Source organism: Paramacrobiotus metropolitanus, unplaced genomic scaffold (assembly GCF_019649055.1).
Source record: "Paramacrobiotus metropolitanus isolate TYO unplaced genomic scaffold, Prichtersi_v1.0 Parri_scaffold0000045, whole genome shotgun sequence".
In the NCBI taxonomy this organism is placed as follows: Eukaryota; Metazoa; Tardigrada; class Eutardigrada; order Parachela; family Macrobiotidae; genus Paramacrobiotus; species Paramacrobiotus metropolitanus.
In genome coordinates, this window is record NW_026570265.1 from 114302 (window position 1) to 137293 (window position 22992).

General features: G+C 41.6%; 5 protein-coding genes across 7 annotated transcripts; 1 reads left to right on the forward strand and 4 right to left on the reverse strand.

Moving 5' to 3' along the window:
- Window positions 1-120: 120 nt before the first annotated feature.
- Window positions 121-4805, reverse strand: LOC129591395 (uncharacterized). The gene is made up of 13 exons (XM_055487034.1): window positions 4351-4805; window positions 3809-3883; window positions 3411-3512; window positions 3100-3246; window positions 2683-2751; window positions 2555-2565; window positions 1999-2075; window positions 1574-1926; window positions 1341-1415; window positions 1002-1121; window positions 771-917; window positions 458-526; window positions 121-365 (listed from the first exon to the last, which is right to left on the reverse strand). Exons 1-13 carry the CDS (start codon window positions 4636-4638, stop codon window positions 336-338), a joined length of 1563 nt encoding a protein of 520 aa, XP_055343009.1. The 5' UTR covers window positions 4639-4805; the 3' UTR covers window positions 121-335.
- A 273-nt stretch (window positions 4806-5078) lies between these two features.
- On the reverse strand, window positions 5079-10102 carry LOC129591317 (uncharacterized). 3 transcript variants are annotated; one of them, XM_055486934.1, is made up of 6 exons: window positions 9766-10102; window positions 9547-9640; window positions 9144-9457; window positions 6359-6533; window positions 5762-6272; window positions 5079-5554 (listed from the first exon to the last, which is right to left on the reverse strand). In XM_055486934.1, the coding sequence occupies exons 3-6, from the start codon at window positions 9389-9391 to the stop codon at window positions 5313-5315; spliced, it is 1176 nt and encodes a 391-aa protein (XP_055342909.1). In that variant the 5' UTR covers window positions 9392-9457; window positions 9547-9640; window positions 9766-10102; the 3' UTR covers window positions 5079-5312. The 3 variants fall into 3 exon arrangements, with proteins under 3 accessions (XP_055342909.1, XP_055342907.1, XP_055342906.1); XM_055486932.1 differs by lacking the exon at window positions 9547-9640; XM_055486931.1 differs by having other exon boundaries at window positions 9144-9640.
- A 1193-nt stretch (window positions 10103-11295) lies between these two features.
- On the forward strand, window positions 11296-16045 carry LOC129591252 (lysine-specific demethylase 7B-like). The gene is made up of 15 exons (XM_055486838.1): window positions 11296-11428; window positions 11595-11788; window positions 11992-12221; window positions 12539-13008; window positions 13085-13170; window positions 13377-13494; window positions 13608-13768; window positions 13827-13859; window positions 13929-14043; window positions 14233-14437; window positions 14533-14696; window positions 14850-14933; window positions 14999-15209; window positions 15268-15357; window positions 15543-16045. Exons 3-15 carry the CDS (start codon window positions 12189-12191, stop codon window positions 15549-15551), a joined length of 1779 nt encoding a protein of 592 aa, XP_055342813.1. The 5' UTR covers window positions 11296-11428; window positions 11595-11788; window positions 11992-12188; the 3' UTR covers window positions 15552-16045.
- A 565-nt stretch (window positions 16046-16610) lies between these two features.
- LOC129591332 (neuropeptides capa receptor-like) lies at window positions 16611-18891 on the reverse strand. The gene has a single exon (XM_055486952.1). It carries the CDS (start codon window positions 18434-18436, stop codon window positions 16868-16870), a length of 1569 nt encoding a protein of 522 aa, XP_055342927.1. The 5' UTR covers window positions 18437-18891; the 3' UTR covers window positions 16611-16867.
- A 504-nt stretch (window positions 18892-19395) lies between these two features.
- On the reverse strand, window positions 19396-22746 carry LOC129591301 (DNA polymerase delta subunit 2-like). The gene is given in 9 exon segments (XM_055486904.1): window positions 19396-19751; window positions 20284-20385; window positions 20448-20575; window positions 20658-20815; window positions 20938-21018; window positions 21142-21230; window positions 21233-21339; window positions 21946-22306; window positions 22419-22746. Coding segments are annotated over 9 exon segments (1392 nt in total). The 5' UTR covers window positions 22657-22746; the 3' UTR covers window positions 19396-19623.
- Window positions 22747-22992: the final 246 nt, after the last annotated feature.

The window sequence follows — 22992 nt, forward strand, 5'->3', positions numbered from 1 at the left end:
TACGTGCGACAACACATAAGAACTTTTCTTACGACGTCTGGACTCAAACTTCCACAAATGAAGTTTAGGTGTGGTGGTTTTCTGAAAATTTTTGAGTTGGTGATACCAAAAAAAAATAAATAAAAAGAAATTGTTATTTAATGAGCATGATTGTAAGAAATGAAGACTAAACAGGCAGAATTTGCTGAGCTAGGCTTAACTTATAAGCCATAATTTAAACATTTTAATCTTAAACAAGAGCAGAATTGAAGAAGCACGTCCGATAATCAGTTATAATCCATGTAAACGTATGTCCAAGGACGTCGTTTAATACGGTAATTCTTTATTGGCACAAATCATTCATTGCAAGCTGCCGGCTTTGGTCCCTGTTAAGAACAAACGATTTGCAAAATTCTCATGGGTACGAGTACTGTAATAGCGCATCAGTATTGGGTATTTAGAAGTGTTTAAAACTTACAGTGTACGTATCACAGATGAGTCCCAAAAGGTCATACAAAGCGCGCGATTGCATGCTGGCGGTATGAATCTGCAATTAATATTCCACATAATGCTAAATTATTGAAAAACTGATAATCTAAATAGTTACAACTTACAAAGTCAAAACAAAACTGGTCACAGTTTACTGTAAGAAAACATCACAAATTATGATCCGCTTGTATACTTGTACATAGCGTACTTCTAAAGCTATACGTGTTCTGCTTCCACAACTAGCTTCTAATAATTTAAAATTTTATAAAGTTATCATTTTAACTTAATTATTTCACTCTTACGCCATTGATGACCATCCAGGGCACAAAAGTCAGTTTGGGATCCAGAGATTCCGTTCGCACTCCCATAGTGTGTTCCAACTGGTTTCCTTCTGAACTTTTCGAGCACTTGTCAATAGGTGCAAAGTCAATGCTTTGCTGGCTCGCACACTGTTAAGCAGTTGCAGGTATAATTATCCTATTACAGATGTAGGTATCCATAATTCAAAACAGCAAAGTTTTTGTGCAACATACATCAGGTCCAGCGGATGAGGGATCTTTTGCGGCTTCCATGCAGTTAATTAGGGTAAAAACGCGAGAAATTTTTGTAGCGGGGTCAGTGTTGTTCAGCGGCAAATATTTCAGAGCACAAGACTGCAAAAGCAAAATTCAAAATCTGCCGCTTTCTGAAGAACATTGCAGTTTCAGGATTCTAATTGTTTCTGCTGTAGAAATACTGCATATTACCGTTTACACAAATGACACACTGGGTGTTAGTTAAGTACCTTAATAATTTAAGCGTACAATTTGTCGCGATTCAAGAGTTGTTTACGACAGCCGGTAACGGCATTAAAGGAATTCGTGAGTGCTTACTTGAATTACGTTTCCAACACATTCCCTTGGTCCATGTTGGCAGGTGAAAACCCAGTTATCGCCATCCTGTTTTTGCTACATTAGCAAAAAGCCTACTTATAGTCGCACTTTATATACATCAGACAACCAAACTTTGCAAATCGATATAAAAAATTAATTTTGTTATGCTGCCAGTTATAGTGTCGAATATATGCATAAAAACTTCTCCTCGTATAATACTTTTGTGCTCGTACCGTTGCTTTGCCGTAAGGAATCATGGACACGTTCATAATGCTGTTGATCTGCTGCAAAGTTGGATACAGCTGGTTTGTGATAAATGCACGACTGTCCGGGCATAGTGTTTCATAATAAACTTCTAAAAGTACTGGCGCTGCATCCCGAATTCTTCGATGGGAATGGTGATTCTTCTTGTGATGAAGCTTCGATGAGGCGCACGCAAACACAATCGTTAAGCTAGTCAGCACCAGCATATATTTACCGGAAGTCAGCATTTTTGAGTTGGTTGCAGGTGCAGTTCCAGTTGCCGGTACTTTAGATATTCGTGCACACTTGCAAGACTTTGTGTGCGAGTTGTTTTTATACAAAACTTAGGAAGTTTAAAAACACTGTAACAAAATGCACTGGTGGTGTTAATTCGATCAGGTGAACGTCAGATGACCTAAGCGCATTGCTGGTGCAAGGTGCAACAGGTTTGCGATGATGTCGTTATCATTTTGCAGCTCTTTATCAATATTTCTGCACAAATAACTATTTGATAAACTTGCCATAGCATAACAGCTAAAGCATTTGCATGAACTTGTGGTCAAGATTTACTGTGATCACAAGATGTGTACGTTATTAAACTGCTGATGCTGATGTAGTTCATTGCCACATTCCATTTTTTACGGGACTTGGTGCGGTAACGTAATGCATATTCTACTTTGTAGTATAAATTTTTACAACTGTATCGACAACCGCAATGCTTCCATTGCCGCACTTTGTAACAAGTACGCAACAATGTGGTGCAAAATTGTACAGTTCGTGCAGGTACTGTAAAGACGTAACGTTTATAGAGTATAGATACACTGCCAACCATTATTTAAGTATTTGTAACTGTTTTATTTGTTTCCATTTACTGATAATCATTATATGCTGCGCTCAAAAACAGTCCACTAAAAACCATTCCACTAAAACAGTGAAGGGGCTAGTAATTGATCCTGTGCCGGCAAGCTGACGGTAAGTGACCCTGAAAATCAGTACCATTCAGAAAATTAATTAACGTCATAACCGTTAACTTTTTAACAAAAATACTCACGTACACGTTTTCAAACGTGCTAAACCAGTAATAATTCTGGTTCCTTACCTTGTACATGGAACACAACAAATGAAGCAAGTTGCTGGTTCCCAGACGTTGTATGTGATCATTATGCACCTACGATACTTTAAAATCAAGACACCACAAGTATATATCATCTAAATGGTTACTTTTTAATATAAACCGTATAAATATTAGGCCACCTTTAGAATTATTCATAGACTCGTAGTCATTTAGTGACAGTCTAAAGTCTATTTAGGTGTGCAATTATGTATTATTGCAAAAATTATAAACTGCATAACGTATTATAACAAATAGCGATCCCAATTTCCAAAATTTCCTTTTTTTCCCAATTTCCAAAAGTTTTCCACGAAATAAAGACCCCATCCCAAACGGGCCAAACCCTTACGAAAAAATAGTGACCCCGGGTTACTAAGTGGTAAAATACGCTAATGGAAAACGTACACCATCAATAACAAGCCATGGAACCCATGTCAGTTTCGGCTTTAAAGCTTCGGTTTTCAGAGCCATTTTGTGCTGTAGATGGCTTCCGGCTGAGTTTCTAGTGCAATCCAGTAAGGCTTTTCCACTGAAACCAGATTTCTTGGCACACTAGAAACAGAATTCGAATTCTGAACACTGAAGTACGAGTAGCACGAATTCTGCACAAGAGTGAATATGAATACATATTGCTATGATTCTGCACGCAAGTCGACGACATAAAGGTCACCGACAGTTTTGGAATACGTTGTTGCAAAATGGTAAGCGACATTTACTCTTTCGGCAACTGTGGACGGATCGTAAGCCTGCATTGTGCAGTAAACGAATTCCAATGCTGCAGTTTCGTTTTGCTGCTTTAGAAAATGATATCCACATGTCTGAAAGGAAGAAGGTCGAACTAGGTAACAGAAACTTTTTGTTGACACTACAAATCTGATTTGCCAACAATTCAGCATTTGTTCGCAGGAGAGCAAATCGCGACACTGAAGGAAAATACGAGCAATTGTTTCGAACAAGTGATAATTAATACACAGTTGCAAGCGAGGGCACTCTTCTACATGAGTGTTGCAGTTTAACACTAAAAAAGCAACCAAAATCGCAATCTTCTCTTGAGAGTTGAGCTTTCAACTGGAGTTTGGCCTTATAGATGAATCTACTTTGTACTCTAACGCACCTGTATGCGATTGCCCTTGCATTCTGGAGGCCCATGGTGGCACCGGAAAATGTATTCTGCCCCTAATCGATGCCACTGTAATGTGCACGCCAAAATTAATTTAGGACAATGAAGAAAAGTGCGAGATATAACGGTTTTATAACTTTATAGGTTTTCTATTTGTTTAAAAAAGATATAACAAACAACTTGGAAAAAAGTACGTAAATATACGACCAAAATGCTACAAATTACGAAATACTTCATACTGCAATGCTTAAGGCGCGATTCAAGTATTACGTAACGAAAATTTTCCACTTTTTCGACCACCCCCCCACCCTTTTGTGACCTTTATCCATGTATTACTTATGAGCGGGTAACGCCAGCCGGACCCACCCCCCACCCCCTGAGCCGTTACGTAATACTTGAATCGCGCCTAATGCTAGCTTTCCGAAATAATACCTTCTCTTCAATCAGATGTTTATAGCAGTTTGCAACTTTACGACTGGCCTTTAGCCATTCTAAAAAATTGTTAATATGTATGAGACAGCGTATACTTGAGTTACCGTTGCTTTTCCAAATGGTATCAGCTCAACCCGAACGATGTTGCCGATCTTCCGCGTAACTGGCAGCAGCTGCCGCAACAGGAAGTCCACGCTATCAGGACACAAGGATTCGTAATACACCTCCAACAGCAGTGGTGCGCTTTCGTTTCTTTCGACCGAAACTTCAGATTTTCCTGGATACGCCTGTGGACGTGGGTAAGAATCCACCATGTTCACCGAGATCATCGCTAGTGCCATGAAGAGCGCTACCGCCCATTTCGCTAATACAACTGCATCTTTTCCAGTCATACTGAAGATTCGGTTTCAAATTGGGAAATTCGTAAATAAATCTATAAAAGTTGCTGTGATAATGTGGAATTGTTGCACGAACATTTTGCTGCTCCAACGGACGAGTGTGCTGCACAAAATAAACCGCTAGTTTCGACACATATTACTACTACACGTATTAAACGAGTAGTGCCGTAATAGGAATACCGAATGTGCATAAAGTAAAAATGGCCAACAAATCTGGAACACCACTTGTGAAAGATTGCACTACCACTTAAACGATGTCAAAAATTGTCAATAAGATGCAAGGCTGATCAGTGCACTTTGCCACCATATCACCATATTCACACGTAACCAGGCCTGATGGCTTCGTCAAAAATGTCGCCACAGTAATCGAAAAAACAGCCTTTATTTCGCGATAATACAAAGATTTCCAGTGCTAAAATAATAAGAATCACGTAATTACAACGTTACGAGTAAGAACCGGAAAAACATTGTTATCTTTAATCGGAAACTGCTGCAAAATGTTATGAACTAAATAGTCAAAACTAATTAACAGGAATCGACGTCCAAAAACAAAACCCAACAATAAACGCAAGTATGCAAGTAGTAACATGCGTAATTTTAATCTTTTTAATTTTTACGAAAAATGTACAACTAGTAAACAGCCTGCACGCATCTTTTTCAGATCCATGTTACTCGATTCCGTTCCGTAAATCATTTTGCAGTTCATTCCTGAACATGCAGATATCGGAACTATTAGCCAACTGGCCTTGCAGATGGCGATTTGTGTGCTTTCGTGATGGACGGTGTTTGCGTTGACCACCGGCATCCATAGTATGCACGCGTTCACCACGTTGGTAGGGATCGCGCAGATTGTTCGGCAGCACAAGATACTGATTCAAATACTGGGGCAGGCGTTCCGCCGTGGTATCCGCTGCAAATTAGGCAGAAGTTAGTTACTTGCAATTATCGCCCCACCCTATTCATATGCAAAGGTTAATAAAGGAATAAGAGCGGTAATTTCTTGTACGAAGTTAACTCGTAAATAAACGGTACGTGCTTTTGCGCAAAAATGTCTTTAGCCTAATATTTGCCTAGCCATAAAGAATACCCATTACGTGCCAAGCACGTAGCCACGTACCATCCGATAAATTAGTGGGATGCAGTTGGTATGGCCTGGTGCGTTGGCGACGCTTGCCGGTCCGGCTGCTTGTAAGCTGCTCCACGGGATTAATCGTAATGTGGCCAAACTCCGTTGGCATATCGATTCGTGGATATGAATCCCTGGGCAAACTTGGATAGTAGCAATTGGGGCACGCAGACGCCGCTGTCTTATTTCCATCATCATACAGATTAAACGTGGTCTCAAGGCATGGTGGACGCTGCAGTAAATCCAGCCATGATTGACGTTGGATGAAAGCTTGTTGTGCCAGTGTCGTGCCATCTTTGCAACTCAGCGTATAGTGGGCATGATGATGCGGCTGGACCGGGCCGTGATAGTAGCCGGCTGTTGTTGTCAAGCATGCCGGATAGTTATTAGCGATCTCTTCGTAGATGTGCCCATCCACATGGGGTTGGCGCTGCTGCGACTGTAATGTGGATGTTGGTGCATAGCGGATGGCGCTGTCTGTCAAGAAGTTTACTCCTGACGGCTGCAATAATCAAACACAAAAATTACGAATCAATTTCCATTAGAATTGTTAGCGGCACTTGGGTGTCACTAAAGCTGTTATCGTACCGGACTGACAGCATTCAGCAGTGATATCTTTTTGTAATCTAAGTTATCCGAGTAGGCCGCTGCACCGGATCCTTCCGATCCGTCGGAGGTGGAAACCGAGGCAGGTGAATGCTTCCGCACGGAACTGGGGGATCCAGATAAGCAGGACAGAAGTCGGCGAATGTGTTTCTTGTTCCTAAAATATTACAACAAACTGATTTTCTTGCCCACCGTATATTGCGTATAAATTTTACTGTTAGGGTTTTTTCGAAAACTAACAGCAAAACGAGTTTTCCGTATGCGGTGGATTATTTACAAATTACAAGCTAAGTGAATTCAGCGAACACAATATTCTAGTACAGTAAAATAATGGACTTAAAGTACTCATACTTGCACGAGTATGTAACAAGTCACAACATGGTATAGTATTTTATGGTGACATGTCGATAGGCTAGTTCATTATATTCATGGAACAGTCCCGAATTTGATGATTAGCTATAATCGGCCACGAATGCATTGCTGTACGAGTACTGAAAATCTCAGAGATAGGTATTATTATCCTTTGTCCACATGCTTCCCAATTTACTAGCGTTTCCTTAATCCGGTGCTTAATATCTACAGATTTCCCATGAGGCTTCAAAAAGGAATTCGTCATGAACTCGATCTAGTCTATCCAGTAGGGAGAACGCATTATCCGTAGTTAATAAGCCCTTTTACGTGCGAATGCGAGACCGAAAATCTGTTTGTACGTGGATGCGAATCTGACAGATGTTTAAAATGCGAGATTAGAGGAGAAAGTATGCTGTTTATTCCATTAACGCATTTAAATCCGAGTTAACTTTCGACAAATACTATCTAATCAAAGTGTTTACGCCTATTAGAGCGAAACGCACAGACGTAGCGCCACCCAATTATCACAAAAACTGGATGCATTCCAGACTGAAAATGTAGTAACCGATTGGACACTCCACTCGTATCGCCATGATTTAGAATCAGGCTACAGGCAACATCTGGTCAAACCTACAGTACTCATGCTGATCCAGAAAGCGATTACCAAACTGCGGCAATGGGCATCACATAATGCGCATGTTACAAATATGTAGATTTCGGAATTACATTGCATTATCTTGTTGCCTCCGACAACGCAATGAACGCCCGAAAACGCCCAGATTCCCGTTGATCTGATATTAACCAACACGTAGTGGCACTGCGGGAATGTGCAGAGGAAACTGTATCTGTCATGCGGGGGGTAAAGGAAGGGCGGTAACCCAAAGCGAACAGGAGATGTGAAATAAATAACAGAGTGCAGCAGCCGTGCTGGGCAGTGCCCGGCCGCAGTATAATGTGTCCGTCCAACTGCATAATTATGGCCGGACAAAAGAAAATGCATTAGACAGCAGGTTCCTTCAGTGCCGCATCGCATTTCAGAATAATAACACACAGGGCAAAATACAATTTCCTCAGGCAACACTTTTCTGAGCGAGATGACCTCTTTAAGCAAACATTAAGGATTCAAGAGGCTTTACTAGAAATGGCAGGAGAAATGCAGTTCCAAACGGCGCGAACAAGAATCCATTTAAATAAACGCCACATTTAACGTCGTAGCAAGATTGTGTAGCCGCTATTTTTAATCCCGAAAATGGATCGCCAGCACAGCTACGGCAGTTTAGTAATCTGTCTCCAAAGTTTAACACAAAGTGCAACATACAGTTACCAAATAATTTTTATTAAAAATATTAGTTTTCATTATCCCGCACAAAAGAATTTTAGCAATATTACTGTAATCATTTCTGCAAGCTTCTGTATTGGTAATGGCATGGTAATGGTTCTTATACATTGTCCGTGTTCCTTTTCGTGCCGGTGACCATAAAACGAAATTTCGAAAGAAAATGAGATCGTTAGCGCAAACTTGTAGCCGGTGAAATTTATCATTACTTGTTCTGAACTCCTCCGCTAATGATTGCGCTAGCTGGTAGAATTAAAGAAAAGAGCGCTTGCCGAGCGGATAATGATTTCTTTTGTCAACCAGGCTGGCTCAACTTATCCGTCTTGGTAAAGAAAACTCCGACCGGGCGAAAAAGTGCGTGCCATTCTTTGAGCTGACAGGTGCCAGACTGCACCGATCATCTTTGGCGAGTAATTACCTAGGCAGGGGATGTGTGTAGGATCCTATTTTCTTGATGAATAAAAACAACATCTGACGCATAACAAAAGACCGTCCAATAGAATATAAGGAATGGATTGAGATCCCATCGAAAGTACTTAGAAAAAGAAAAATACTGGCCCAGTGCTGTCCTCGTGGACTGACTCACAGTGACTTGAACCACACTTCCTTTCAGGTTTCAAGTATCGTAGGAAAAGACTTACGAACAAAGAAACTACTTGAGGTGAGAGGCAAAAACATCAACATAACATACATGATCATTTCAATGCTGTGTTTGTTTAAAGCCATGCCATTCTCACTATGTTTTCTTTTGTAAATCGGGAAACGACAGAGACCTAGCCAGAAAGCACTGCGATATACGAATCGGCTTAATACCGAAAATAATAGGTTAATTTCAATAGCGCAAACTATAGAAATTTTCAAAAAAAGCGATGAAAAACTTATTTCATAGTTTTGAAAAAACAAAATAGACAAGTTCACAAAATTAATAAAATGTCATGAAATGTGCTTTTCGCAGACTTATTTCAGTTTTGCCAAATACCACCAAGCATCATACCCAGTTGTTTTTTACCCTTGGTTTTACGGTCACTTTTACAGTTTTACCAGTATCAAGTATGTAAACCGATCGGCAAAATTACTCACCTCCAAGCGCATACACCGGAAACGGTCAGTGCCACACTGAACAACACAACGCATACAACAATAATGGCCAGGGTCGGCTCATTTTGCACGCCGTCGGTATTAATGGAAAATGGATAAGGAATACCATTGCTGCAAGTGAATTGTTCCTCGAAGGAGCCATCACAAAACAGCAGCGGGGGAGGCCGAATAAAATCAGGTGGATCATCCACCAACAGACATTCCACATCGTCCCACGAATCGCATCCCATGATTACGGCGAAGACTTGATCGGTTAAGAATTCAGAAAACGTTTCTCCAGCATCCAGAAAATCAGACTACAGAAAAGGGAGGTTAGATTCACCACGAAGTCCACAACAACCCCATATATCGCTCGTTTGACGCGTTACATAAAAGCTTTCATTACGCGATAATATGTGCAGGCGATGAACTGATCGATCCTGTTCGTTTCCCAGTGGCTGCCAAACAGCGGAATTCTCGGGATGCATATGAATTCACCACTGCATATAACGCTGGTGATTTAGTCAACATGAACGACGCTGCTACATTGTTACCGATCGATCACAAAAATATCGATTAGCTTTGAAGCTTACAAACAAGTGCTTTGGCTCCTACTCGTACATACCCAAAACTGTGGCAAGTCTTATTGGTCCAGTTTTCCCCTTTATTCACAATCGATTGGCAGCAGGCGTGATAAAAGAGATTATAAACATCCAGGCACTCTGCCGCTCCGGTATTCGAGATTCTGCAGACTGCTCGGTGAACATAGATTCTGGACTGTGGTCCACGAGGAAATCGTGTTTATTGGCTGTTTATTATTGCTTTCTCCTTCCACTTCACATTTTGCCACTGTTCATCTCCTTTCTCTACATTTGTGGTTAAATATGTCTACCGTATACGCAGCTTTCCGGTTCTATTAGCTATGATTTCATACAGCTTCGGCACTAAAAGCTGGAAATAGTTTCAACGTTGTATTTCTCTTTTCACATCAGGGCCACTCGTTGCATTTGAGATGAAGTGGACACTCCTCTCCGTTCTACTCTACTCTAGACTTTTTGACTTGTACTGTATGTGCGTACTGTGTACAGGTTTAACTACTACTAACTAGTAAGTACTATGTGACCGTGCATGCGAATGCGATAGACCGACTGCGGCGATATCGAATGACCACACCACCGTGCTTTCGAATCGCCTAAAATATGCGATAGAGCAAGCAATACGATGAAACCCATTCTGAATTTCTTCAGTTTTTAAATTTCAATTTTCATTCCTGCATAGTGCCTAGTACAGAGTCAGACTACAGAGTACAGATACAACAACTGCGGCAAAATGAACCAGCTCAAATCTGACGGTCGACTAAATATAAAAATGTAATGAAAAGGATTTATTCGTGAAGTAACACTACTTAAAAACCGAGAAGAAATTCTTTTGAATTAGTTTATTAATTTTAAATACTAAGCCTGAACTTCGTCCGACTTATTTAAACAAATGGCCAAGATGCTAAGGGTGGGTCTCACATTCAAAGCGAATCTAGTTGCGATACAGCAACTCCACCTCGCGAGGTGGCTTCGCGTACCGTATCTGTAGGCGTGGCCACTGCAAACAACCACCTCGTGCGGTTGAGCAACCGTACCATAACGAGATTCGCTTTGAATGTGAGACCCACCCTAAGAGTGCCGCTAAGACATCTAAATAAAAAATCCCCTTCAATTCGAGGACAGGAGAAGGACCGTTCCCCAATCGAAACACGTTCTGATGGTGAACATTTTCACAACAAATTAATCAAAAAACACGGGCCCGGCACCGCGGCGTTTTACCTCACCGCGATAGTTATCGTTGATAATTTTTGTGACCAAAAAGTTTAGTCCTTATTTTTTACGATAATGTTGATTGTTCGTGGTTCTGAGTTTTTCGACCAGACTCAAATCAAATTAAGTTCCTAGTGCGATGTATGGAGACTATCTGTAGTGACCTTTTAGGCTGTTCTTTTGTCGTAATCGTAATGATAGTAACAATAAAAGCATTTCCTGGGTTGCATTACGTGCCAATTGCCATACTGCTACACTGATGAGGCAAGCAATATCCACACCGATTGTGAGACGACTCAGACGAGTCACCAGCGTGAACAGTAGCGCCGGAACGGCCCGGAAGCCAAGCAGAATCATGGACTAGCGAAACGTTATCAGAGCTTATCGACGTGTTTTGTCCCATTCCCTTCGAATCTCAAAACCCTCATGCAGAATCTTCGGACCGGAACTTCGCCCGATTACAGAGCCGAGACTTCAGAAGTAGTCTTTAAGTTCAAGTCATCATGACACCCTAACCTTTTCTCTGATCAGGCCGCTTGAGCTGCTCAAAAATAATGATATTGCTCCTTTTTATGCATATTTGTATTATACATGAAAACTGATAGGTGCTTGATTTTGAATAAAATAATGCTTTTTCAACTTTCAGGAATTTAAGCGCGAGTCCAGCACCAGTAGAGATGATTATCGTACCGTATCTGCACAAACAGCACTATGCAGACTTCTGTCCATGCTTCTTTATTGAAAGTTTGAAACGTACACTGGCTGCTGGCCACGCAACAGTTCAAATTGAAGACAGAACCGTGGGCGGCTGCCACAATCTTACCTTGAATAAGCTCTTATGTAAGTAAGTGCGGATGGGGTAAATAAACTTTCCAAACGTTGATCGTCGTGGTCATCAGACGATCTCATTGTGACAGTTTCTTGCGAAATTGGACACTTTCGTTCCTCGACAGAACGGAACGGCTGTTTAGGATTGCTTTTAAATTTACATCTGTAAAAACTAGCCAAACCTGCTCTTAACGAGGACCAAAATTTGTGTGCAGCTGTAATGGAATTAACGTCCCTCAGGCTGCACCGAAGATCCATTTTTGGAGATTTGCATTTCTGTTGCCATTATTGTGCTGATTTGGAGCTGTTTTCGTTATGATAACTGAAACGTTGAGGGGAGAGTTCTGCACGAACTTTTTATGGTTACTGTGGGGATTCTCTTGCATTGCCGTTGCATGTAGCAAATGGAAACATGAGTTCCCAAAAGAGAAACCATTCAGAGAACGTACGTTTTTTGCTTTTTCGGTTCTCATTTGTTGTCGCTGCGTTTTTCATTGTTCGCGCATGAAATTTGCAACAACGTTAGACCCATGATTAGAGATCTATATAGAAATTACTTGTAAAAATCTTTTTCTGCATGCTTAGTATCGCTTTTCACATATTATGGTGGTGGCGCTTTGCCACTGATAGCATAATAATAATGTGGTATTTCCTTATTAATTTAAAGGGAATATCAGCATTCCGTTGACCGTTGGTAATGTTTACGATTTTTAGCCCAGATTTAGACCAGTAAGGATATTACTGATTCGTTATGTTTTGCAGATGGGATCAACCCCCACTCCGGATTATATAATGTCTCTTGAAAACAGTTTCTCACCAAAACCAGCTGACTTCCAGAAATCCAAAAAGCGGAAATCATCAAGTTTACCGTTAAACCGAGATTCGAAGGCCGTTGCGTGTCATGCAACTGAGTCGCCTGCGCCCGCAGTTGCAGCTCAGCCTCTTGCCGCGCCGTCCCTGGTAATTCCACAGACCGTTGGGCAGTTTGCCGAAAAGTCCGGGAAGGAGCCGTGCGCGGAACCCACCAGTTCGCCCATTGATCATTTTCTCCTGGAGAAGAAATTTTTATCGCCTACTGAAATCGAGACGCAGCCACTGGATTTATCTGCAAAGAAAAAAAGACATAAACCCAGAGCGTCAGGGGATTATTCGTGCATTTGCAAAGATGAGGAGAAAAACAAGGACAGATTTATGATTGAATGCAGCGGTTGCGAAAAGTGGTTTCATGGAGAGTGAGTAACAGTTCTCTCTAGCGTTGTTGTCATCCTTGAGCGTTTTTTTAGCGTAAGGACTGTTTGGTTTTTGTAGATGTGTAAATGTTTCAGCAATGCAAGCGGATTCCTTCCTGAATTACTATTGTCGCGAATGCGCTAAACAGCATGGAGAGCCAACGAGTAAGGTTTATTTACAGGCGAATTGCTTTTACACACTAATCCAAAACTGAAGTTTTTTTTCATGCATTTAGAGTTTTGATGCATAAAAATTGGTTTTAGACATCTTTCTAGAATTCAGGAAGCAGAGTATTATTGAAATTTTGTTGGTGGAGGCATTGAATTCGTGTTGAGCCTTTAAGCTTCACTTATAGTTGGGTGTTTTACAGAGAAGCCAAGGACAAACATGCACCGCCATAATGCATACGAAAAAAGTGCTACCGGTAAACCTACACAGTCTGGGACACCTAGGTTTATGGAGGAGTTACAAAAAAGGCAGTTTTCACCGTAAGTTGAAGATTTGTAATTTTCTTAGCGTCTTGCAAAACGTGCATTTAAATTTGCGTTAAATGCCGCTGACAAACATGGTGAATAAGTAATTTTAATATGTTTGTGTTTAGTATTGAAACTGTTTTGGATGTAAAAAGAGGATTTGAAATTGATGTGCAGTATCTGGAAGAAAATGGTTTTGAACGACCGATTTTGATTCGCGAGAAAGGCGGATTGGAGATTGTGATCCCCGGTTCTGAGTTTTATTATAAAGATGTTGTTCAAATCCTAGGTACTGTAGCTTTTTTTATTTTTTTTATAGAGTAAATTTCAAGTACATTTATCTGTAGGTGGATCCCGAGAAGTTATAGCCATCGATGTCCGTAAGTGAAAATTGAACATTACAAAATAAGTTTCTGAATTTAGTGTTGGTTATTCATTTGGGTTCGTAGAAACGCAAGAGGATGGAATCAAACTAACGTTAGATGAATTTCTCAAGTATATGCAAACTCCGCCGCCTAGGAATCCTGTCCTTAATATCATTAGCCTGGAGTTTAGTAATACTGAGTAAGTTACTCGTGCGTCGTTTCAAGATTGCTGGCTTTAAAACAGCTTGGCGTTTGTATTAATACTTTTCATTTAAAACACCAGACATGTGTTCTTTGTTGTTGTTCATGTAGCGCAGAAAGTCGGTTCCCGCGGTGCTGTCCAGAGTGGTCACGGCGGCCGATAATATGTTTATATGCTTATTTGTAGACTTGCCGCAAAGGTGATACCACCTCTGGTGGTGCGTGAGCTGAGCTGGGCGGATCAACATTTTCCAGAATTAAATGATGTGCCACCGGAAAGTCCGTATGCCAAGCCCGAAGTGCAGAAATACTGTCTGATGTCCGCTCAAGACAGCTATACGGATTTTCATATTGACTTTGGTGGAACGTCCGTGTGGTATCACATTTTTAAAGTAAGCAGGAGGATTGGTAATACCTACTCTGGTTAAATGTGTGTTTATTTTTCGGAAGTTGTAATGTCAGGCGACGTGATGTTTTTCTGTAATAGGGGAAAAAGATATTTTATTTAATTGCGCCGACGGATTCCAACTTGGAAAAATATGAAGAGTGGATGAAATCCGATAAGCAGTCAGAAAGGTTTTTGGGCGCCGAATGCCACTGCTATAAATTGGAGTTAAATCAAGGCGAAACCATCCTCATGCCTAGTGGCTGGTGAGCTCATCTGCCGCATAATGACAGTGCTTTACAATTTGTAATGTCACAGTGTGGTAACGGCATTTTCGTTGATGCATGTGTTGGTGCTTCCATAATTCTGGTTTTTGCTGGAAGTCATCTCTTTTCGACTAAAAATGCCCCTCTATGCAGGATCCATGCTGTTTATACTCCGGAAGATAGCCTTGTTTTTGGAGGAAATTTTCTCCACCATCTTGGCGTTGAAATGCAGCTAAAGTATGTTGGATAGTGGATAACTTTAGCTGGTGTATTTCGATGGCTTGTAAATTTGTTTGTTTTAGGATTAACAAAATGGAAGATCGCCTTAAAACTCCGTTACGTTATCGATTTCCGCATTTCTATACAGCGTGCTGGTACGCGCTGAATGACATGACCGATCGTTTAGCGGATTTCGTCGAAGAGCATAAAAAGCCTCGCAAGATTCCAAAATTCTTGACTGCGGGATGTAAATGTTTATATACGGAGTTTTTGGATTGGATGGGAGATGACGAGGTGCGATGTTGGTGTTAGTTGTGGTTGTGTTTGTTACAAAGGGTGTTGCTTTTAACAGGGAGCAAAAACTAAACGGCACGAGGTACCAGAGACCATTGATCCTTTTGAGACCATGAAACGGCTGAAGCGATTTTTGAAGAAACTCGCTGTAAGTAGTCACTTGTTCCAGCATTTACTTTATACCAAGCAGAAGAAATACAAAGAATTATTAGATAATAACTGGCAAAGTTATCGGAAGAGAATTACTAGTAGCCTTACGTAACACCCTTAAAATAAATGGCTAAAATTTAATGTTCGTTGGTTGCAGTTTAATTTTCCCTGTTTTTATTATAGATGTTGTAGATAGCCTTTTGATTAAGCGTGGACCAGTTGGATGCATTTATCTACCTGTGCAGCGCAGCATATGTTGTATAGATACGTAGCGCGGAGCTCATTCTGATCTGCCTCTTTAGAATTCGTTGTTCGTCTGTCCGTGAAGATGTTGTTGTCGTGTAATTATTTTGTTTTGTATGGGTTTTACTTGTAATTAATTATTTAGGTTTTGTTGAATCTAACAGTATTGCACTTGATTTCGGACAAATTTGATGGGAACACTGCCGGTATCGTGGGTGTCTTTGTTGATTATGATTTTAATTTAATGAATATTTGCGAATGGGCCAATTTTCTTTTAACTTTTTGTTATCGTCTTTTTAGTTTTCTTTGTGTGGTGTTAGTATTTTGTAGTTTTACCCGGGTGGTATGAAGTGTGTATGACATTGTCGCCGTTTCGGCACATTTGGAAAGGTGGACTGGTGTCTTGTGTTGTTGTTGACGTTGGTGAGAATAAACATTCCCTGGTGCGATTAATTTGGTGCATCGCTTTTTTTGCTGATTACATACAGGAATTCTCGTGAAGGGAACGTTGAAGACTAGATTTTTGGGAGCCGATTGCCTGATTTCCGCGTTTTTTGCATTAACCGGCATTCGGAAATTCGATATGTTAACAGAAGGTGAAAGTCGCTTGCATATAAAGGAAGAAATTGGTCTAGATGTATGAAGTTGAAATATGAGCTGTACACCATGCTTTCAAATTCTGATCATGAACTTCCGTCTTCCGTGTGTACTTCAAAATCTCGTGGCTGGTTTCGCGTGGTCGACCACACGACCAGTTAGTACTTTTTTTCAGCTCTAACGCACGTAAACCGGCCCGATGCATCTCTCAGCTGTAGCTCGATTAATCATAAATCATTAAAATAGTATTGTTACACTATAAAATTAATTTACACCTACTGTACGTAACATTCCATGTATAATGTAATATACTATATGTTTCCATAGTTTACACTTTGCAGCACACAGATAGCAGTAGTTTTACAGCATCTGTCCAACTTGTCTTTGCAGACCACACCATTAAGTCGTCATAGAAGTCGAATTCATTCACCGGGATTACCGAAATCACATACGAGACCAGTAAATTTGGAGCTATGCCTAATATAAAATTAACAGGACTATAAAAGCCTAATAAGACGTAAAAATTAATATAAGCAATTCATTGTACAAACTGTTCGAGTAATGAAGATGTGCGTATCACATAACGGAATTTTGCCCAGATCGGTTCACCCTTCTTCGGCGAACTAATTTGCAAATGCGCAAGTGTTAAGAGATTGGAACGGCATCCATTAATCACGAGCCGCCGCGGCGACACGGCCAACAAACGGGTTATCCTCCTCCATAAATGACACACTTTTCCGACTAAGACTGCGGCTGGAAGATGATTTGCCCATTAGACTATTAGCGGAGTGATTAGGCATTAATAATCGGGTATCCTCGTTTTCATTAGGCAGGAGATTTATGGATAATTGCTTACCGGCCGGCGCCGGATGATGGTTGCATGCGGATGCGGCCAGCGACGCGGCGGCGGCGGACGTGGGTGTACCACTGGCAATCTCCATGCAGAGAGAGGGTCGTGTGGAGATACACCTGGAGTCAGACCGCTGCTGCTGTAGCGCATGCGACGGCTGCACCTGCAACAACGTCTGCGACCGGAAGCTGCCGTTGTTAATCTGCAGACTGCACTGCCGTCGGATCTCGGCCTTGCCCATGAATAATCTCCTGACATCCCGCCGCAGACTGGAATTACTGAAAATGTACAGGAACGGATTGCAGATCGTGGAGGCGACAAAGAAGAGAAAGAAGACTAAACGTTGATATTTGTCGTTATGATCGAAGCGTGCTAGCGAGAAGGCCCGACTAACCATCAGCAGATAGACCGGGAATGCGCAGATTAATATGGACAGCAGGATCCATATGACAATCTGTACCGTTTTCCGGTTGTCATGACCGGTTAAGAAGGCTTGCAGTGATGAGTAGGAACTGTGCCGTTCGGCCGTCGCGCCCGATGAGAGCCGGGTGTCGCCGCCGCTGCGACTCTTGGCCAATTCCACCGTAATGCTCCGCCGGATGCCCAGATGATTCTGAAATTCGTAAACAAAATTCTTCCGGGTTGTCGAGGCGGCATTCTTGGCGGAAATGAACACCTTGATGTAGATGGCGGCCAGGGCAATAAACGGCAGGACAAACGTCAGCGCGGCGTAGACACAGGCCACTAACTGCGCTGTGCCGGTCCCGGACCAATTAATGTCACAGTAGCCATTGTGCAGGAAAAATATATGCGTATCCTGCCAGGCCAGCGGCATGAGAACGGCCACCGGCAGACACCATGATGCCGATATTAAGCATAATGATCGCGTGTAGCTCATCCGGCGACTATGGTGTAATGGATTACCAACACATGCTAAAAATCTATCCAGACCGATCAAGAGCACGGTGAGCATAATTATGCCGACAGCTGCATGAAATCCCAGCGCCACGAGCTGGCAAAATAAGCCGGTGAAATGGATACGCGTTAGATTAGCCGGGGCGGCGAACTTTACATACACACTGATGGGAATCACGCCGATCATCAGGAGTAAATTGCAAAAGGTCATGCTCATTAGAAAACGATGCCCGCTGGTGCGGCGTGAGCCCTTGCGGTAGAAAATAACGCCGGAAATAATGTTCAACACCATTCCGCTCAGCCAGATGCCGCACAATGCCGTTGTTTCCACAATACACTCCGCATCGCAGCCGGGAGTGCCGGTATACGATGTGTTGAACATGTTGCAGCTGTCACAATAAATGAAAGAAATTGTACGGTTCAATACAGAACGATAGACCTGAAATTCCCAGGGTAGTATTTTCGCTGTCATGCGTACATAACACAATTGCGACGCAGTGTGTCACATATTTCCGCACTGGTCTGGAATGATTAATAAAATAACTCAAAGCGGGGCAACGTCAGTTTGCCTATGCATCTCAAAAAAACAGCACGGCAAATTGCAGCAAAGAGCCCAGTGTTTGGCAACAGAGAACGGGCGCGCGCCAAATATGCAAAACCATCAACGCCGTTCAGTTCAATTGCATGCTAATTCTTTCGACGGCCAAACATACAACTGCATCAGATAGCCGTTCGGCGGTTTGTGGACACGAACTCGATCCCCGTCAAACCATTAAGTTATGGGTTTGATCAAAGTCAAAGATAAAAATACTTTATTTCCTCAGCTAATATAAGAGGCCAATCAATGGCAGTATGGATGCCATCTTAAACAAACACATAAATATGGAACGGATATGGAGAAATCATCGCAATGTATCGCTCGCTATCGCTGCGGTACAGCGCTGGCGTCTGGCACAAGGCCGGCCGTGTATGAATAGCAGTTAGCAATAGCGTTTCCGGAAGTCAAGGAATACACGACTGGAGTGAAATCAGCGTTACACACTACTGTGAATCAAGTCAAACTTGACATTTGCTGCCAGCTGTGCCCATAGCACGCAGTATCGTGTACTTGTACGTGTTCCATGACTCCTGCCGGTCGGCCGGGAATACCGTCGTCCGTGTATGTACAGATGCAGATATAATTATGAACATACAGGCACCACGCGTAACAATTTCCTGTTGCGGGTGCGATGCGTTGTCCTTGTTGGACAACCTACAACGCAACCTACGATATTTTCCCATTCGACCATGAATTTATTAATGGCTGTTTACTCAGAAGCGATATTCCGTAATTAAATGTCGACAAAAGGTTGTGGTGGTTTCGGATAGAGCGGTGTGTAAGTGCTGTCCGACAGGAAATGAGTTTTCCCTTTTTTATGCAACTGAGCGTGAGTACGACGTTAAAATGTTTACAACTCCAAAGGATTTCATTTTTTAAAACTCGCGACATTCGAGATTATAGAAACCGAAATAAAATGTGAAACTGAAGACTGCAAAACATTCAAACAGCAGATTCCGTAACACAGAAAAAAGTGCAGTATGCAAAGGTCAGCAAAAGCTTCGTTCTCAGCCACACTTAAATTGTGGAAATAATGCAAACATTGCGCCTATACAGAATCACTATCTGACTAACATACCGTCCAGGATAATGAATTCTGCTCGCAAAGTTCTGAAATTCAACAAGACCATGGAAGGAAGCATGGAAAAATTAGCGACGGAGAGTAAGGTCACTCGCTGTCCGTTCGGTCCTGTAACAAAGTCATTTAAGAATTTTTACTGTGCTAATATAATAGCCAACCTCTCAAAATTTACTTACGATCCATAAATAAAAATTATGTATTATGTGTGAGAACTAGTTTTTGGATATATCACTCAGCGTAATCTCACACTACGAGGCAATACGTAATAGAGTAAACACAACAACACACCATAAGCAACCCCTACTTCCATCAAAGAATTGTTCTGAGTTTGACTAACAAAATATTGGCAATGTTATAACTGTTCCACGTAATCAGCAATGAACGAATTCGTGCGGCAGCGGTGACCACTGACCAGCAACACTACAACTAACAGTGGCCGATACAGCGGAAAAACAACAAACGTCTTTTCTTATCATTCAAATGATGCAAAAGGCTTGTTGTCATTTTTGACGCCCCAATAACCGTGACAGTAATAGCGCTTACGCACGAATGACTTTACTCACATGGCCACAGCTAATAATTATACTCTACAGTCACAGCATAGTATACGAGCGATGCGTACAAAGAGAATAAACCTCACCAGTAATTTGTCGGCATCCGTTGACCGACTGGTTGCCCGAAAAATATACACAAGGTGCTTCGTCAAGTATAAATGGATCAACATCCACAAAAGGATAACATCCTAGACCGAAGGAAAATACTTCGTAGTCAACGAACAGAAATAAGTGGAAAAATAATTTTTACCTAAAGTGTCTGGTGCCGTGGGCGCCATGTGGCCCCAATGTAAGGTCTGCTCCAGAATGTCCAGTGGATCATTTATACGGCAATTCTTGTAAATGTCGCTAACATTTTGACCAGAAGTTCCGAGTACTCTATTAGAAAAATATCTCATATTTTAGCAGTGTGCAAAATCCTGGCGCATAAAACGGGAATAATAAAGGATAATTCCTGTACCGTACGCCGTTCAGATCAAACTGGAAGGGATTGGTAGCGAGATGAAGACCCGAAGATTTATAACACAACGGAAACATGCTGGGATGCAGTGGCTGTTGCGGCAGCATGAAGTTGGCTGGGTCTTTACTTCCGGGCATAATATACACGTCTACATTGCGCTGCCAAAATTGAAAAAACAGTTTTATCTTCACCGCTACTGTATGGAATAATTATGGTGAGAACAATACACGAAACTTCGCCATCGAAAGTCTGCTGCCAAAATAGCACCACTTAAACTTACAACCAGTTGTTCAAGAGTTTCATCCACATTCTTCATTTTCTCCACACTCCCAAGAGAAGTATGACGGGTCAGATATCGCGCCTACAGATTTGAAAAAATTCTTTAGAAACCGTCTTAAAATTATGCTAGCAAAAAACCATTGAACGACCTGAAAAAAATAAAGCGAAAATTTGAAAACAACTGCCAGTCTCAAGCTACTCATACTTTTAGAGCGAGTTCCTTCCGTTCTTCTAAATCCGCTTCTATGAGATCACCAGCGATAATCACAGCTGCAACACAGGCCATTTTCTTCTTTGTTGTTCATCCCCAGCTTGACCAGTGAGCAGATCTATACATAAATCCACAGGGAACGAGTTTTTATTGTTGGGACCAAGACCCAATCCAGAAAGGAACGCAACGTAACTGCAAAACGCATTGCAATTTTCAGACATACAGAATAGTCAAAATTCGTTACTCCTTAACGCGTAGCCGCTGAAATAATTTCCAAGCTCGAATTCAAACAACTATAAAAATATAATAAAAAAGCAACAACTATAAAAATATAACTATAAAAAACTAAAGCAAACAAAACAAAGCAACAACAAAAGTAAGAAAAGAAAAACTAAAGCAAAAAAAGTAAAATAGTTCTACATATTAATGTTAATGCAAGTATAGAAACTATAAACTGTAATACCGCAAGTTTTTGAAAGTACTCTGAAAACTACACCGTAAATGCACACCTCACACGTCAATAAAGAAATCGAAGAGATATTTTGCGATTAATTTTTATTTTACAAATAGTACTTCTATACTTACCATTAGATCTTGTAAGAGCCAAAAACGCCAGAAATAAAAAATTAAATGGAATTAATTCATTCAGAAATATTTTCTCAAAATAGACGATAGGCATCAAAACAACTTCAGTATCAGAGATATCGTATAGTCATAAATTACATGTTTGTTAACTTGCTACGGCTGTATGCGACCCCAATTCCTCAAAGAATAAAATTAATGCCGTCAAACACGCACCAGTCAACCTCGGGAAGATCAAAATGCGGCTGCGGTGGCATCCCCAGAAAACAATAGTCCTCCACCACGAACACTCCCGCATCGTTCTCCCGCCCGGCCAACGCCACGATCATTCCCGTCACCACCTGTTGCAAATCCATCTTTCCTCCCACGACGATTCTCTGCGATTCATCCTCCAGCACCAGGGTGTCGGTGTCACTAGTATAGCGCGGCAGAATAGGCTGTGCAGGCACTTCGGTGTCTTCGCACATTTCCCGCAAAATATTGGGCTTTAGTTCCATCTCCTTGTACAATGTTCCAATCAGGCATACTGTCTCGTTCTCCACGATGTCGCTCAGAGTGCAGAATCGGTATTTGGAGCCTGCAGCAGATAGCCATCATCATAAATGATAAATCCGCTGCTTGAGAGTGCCTTATTGAATCAAATGCATTAAGGACGCTTCGTCAACGCTTTAAAAGAACAGTCGACTTACCCCATTTTGCCTCAGCTGCTTTGGTCATGCGAGGCTGCAGCGCCGTCAAACGTTCGTGATAAAGCTGAGCGTACTGAGGCCTGAAAGCTCTTGCATTTCGCATTCGGAACGCTCCGCTTTTGTCTGTTATATCGCACGTGGTCCGACAAATGGGTTTCTGCGTTTTTGCGAGGCTCATGTTTGGAACGCAAGCAGATTTTTCGAGGCAAGCGAACTCAGTGCGAACGCTGTTACGCATATGAATTTCCCAACTCCCAAGTCACGCCATGGAATGCCTAATATTTTGCGGATTGATCGGAAAAGCAGCCACGAAAATTTCTAGCTACAGTATTCGTATTTGTTGAAGCGGAAATGGGAGGGCGGAGCAACACCCAAGTCATTTGATTTGAAAGTTTCCCTTTACTGTACTCGGTTTAGTGACTGAGCCGGCTTTGCCGTCATGGCGGGAGTTTACAAAGAACTACAGCAACCTCGAACACGCGCATATTTTGATATTATTCTTTCATTCATACTTGCAGTCCACCAGATTTTTAAATGCCAGTGGACTTCTGTATTTTATGTAACGCAAGTTTTA

Coding starts and splice junctions, on each gene's coding strand:
- LOC129591395 (XM_055487034.1), bottom strand. CDS start 4,638: ATGACTGGAAAAGATGCAGTTGTATTAGCGAAATGGGCGGTAGCGCTC. Junction 3,884..4,350: donor TACCATTTGGAAAAGCAACG/GTAACTCAAGTA, acceptor TGCACATTACAG/TGGCATCGATTAGGGGCAGA. Junction 1,122..1,340: donor GTGTTGGAAACGTAATTCAA/GTAAGCACTCAC, acceptor TTGCTTTTGCAG/TCTTGTGCTCTGAAATATTT.
- LOC129591317 (XM_055486932.1), bottom strand. CDS start 9,391: ATGGGATGCGATTCGTGGGACGATGTGGAATGTCTGTTGGTGGATGAT. Junction 6,273..6,358: donor TGCTGAATGCTGTCAGTCCG/GTACGATAACAG, acceptor TGATTATTGCAG/CCGTCAGGAGTAAACTTCTT. Junction 5,555..5,761: donor TCCCACTAATTTATCGGATG/GTACGTGGCTAC, acceptor CCTAATTTGCAG/CGGATACCACGGCGGAACGC.
- LOC129591252 (XM_055486838.1), top strand. CDS start 12,189: ATGAGTTCCCAAAAGAGAAACCATTCAGAGAAC. Junction 13,009..13,084: donor GAAAAGTGGTTTCATGGAGA/GTGAGTAACAGT, acceptor TGGTTTTTGTAG/ATGTGTAAATGTTTCAGCAA. Junction 13,860..13,928: donor AGTTATAGCCATCGATGTCC/GTAAGTGAAAAT, acceptor TTGGGTTCGTAG/AAACGCAAGAGGATGGAATC.
- LOC129591332 (XM_055486952.1), bottom strand. CDS start 18,436: ATGACAGCGAAAATACTACCCTGGGAATTTCAGGTCTATCGTTCTGTA.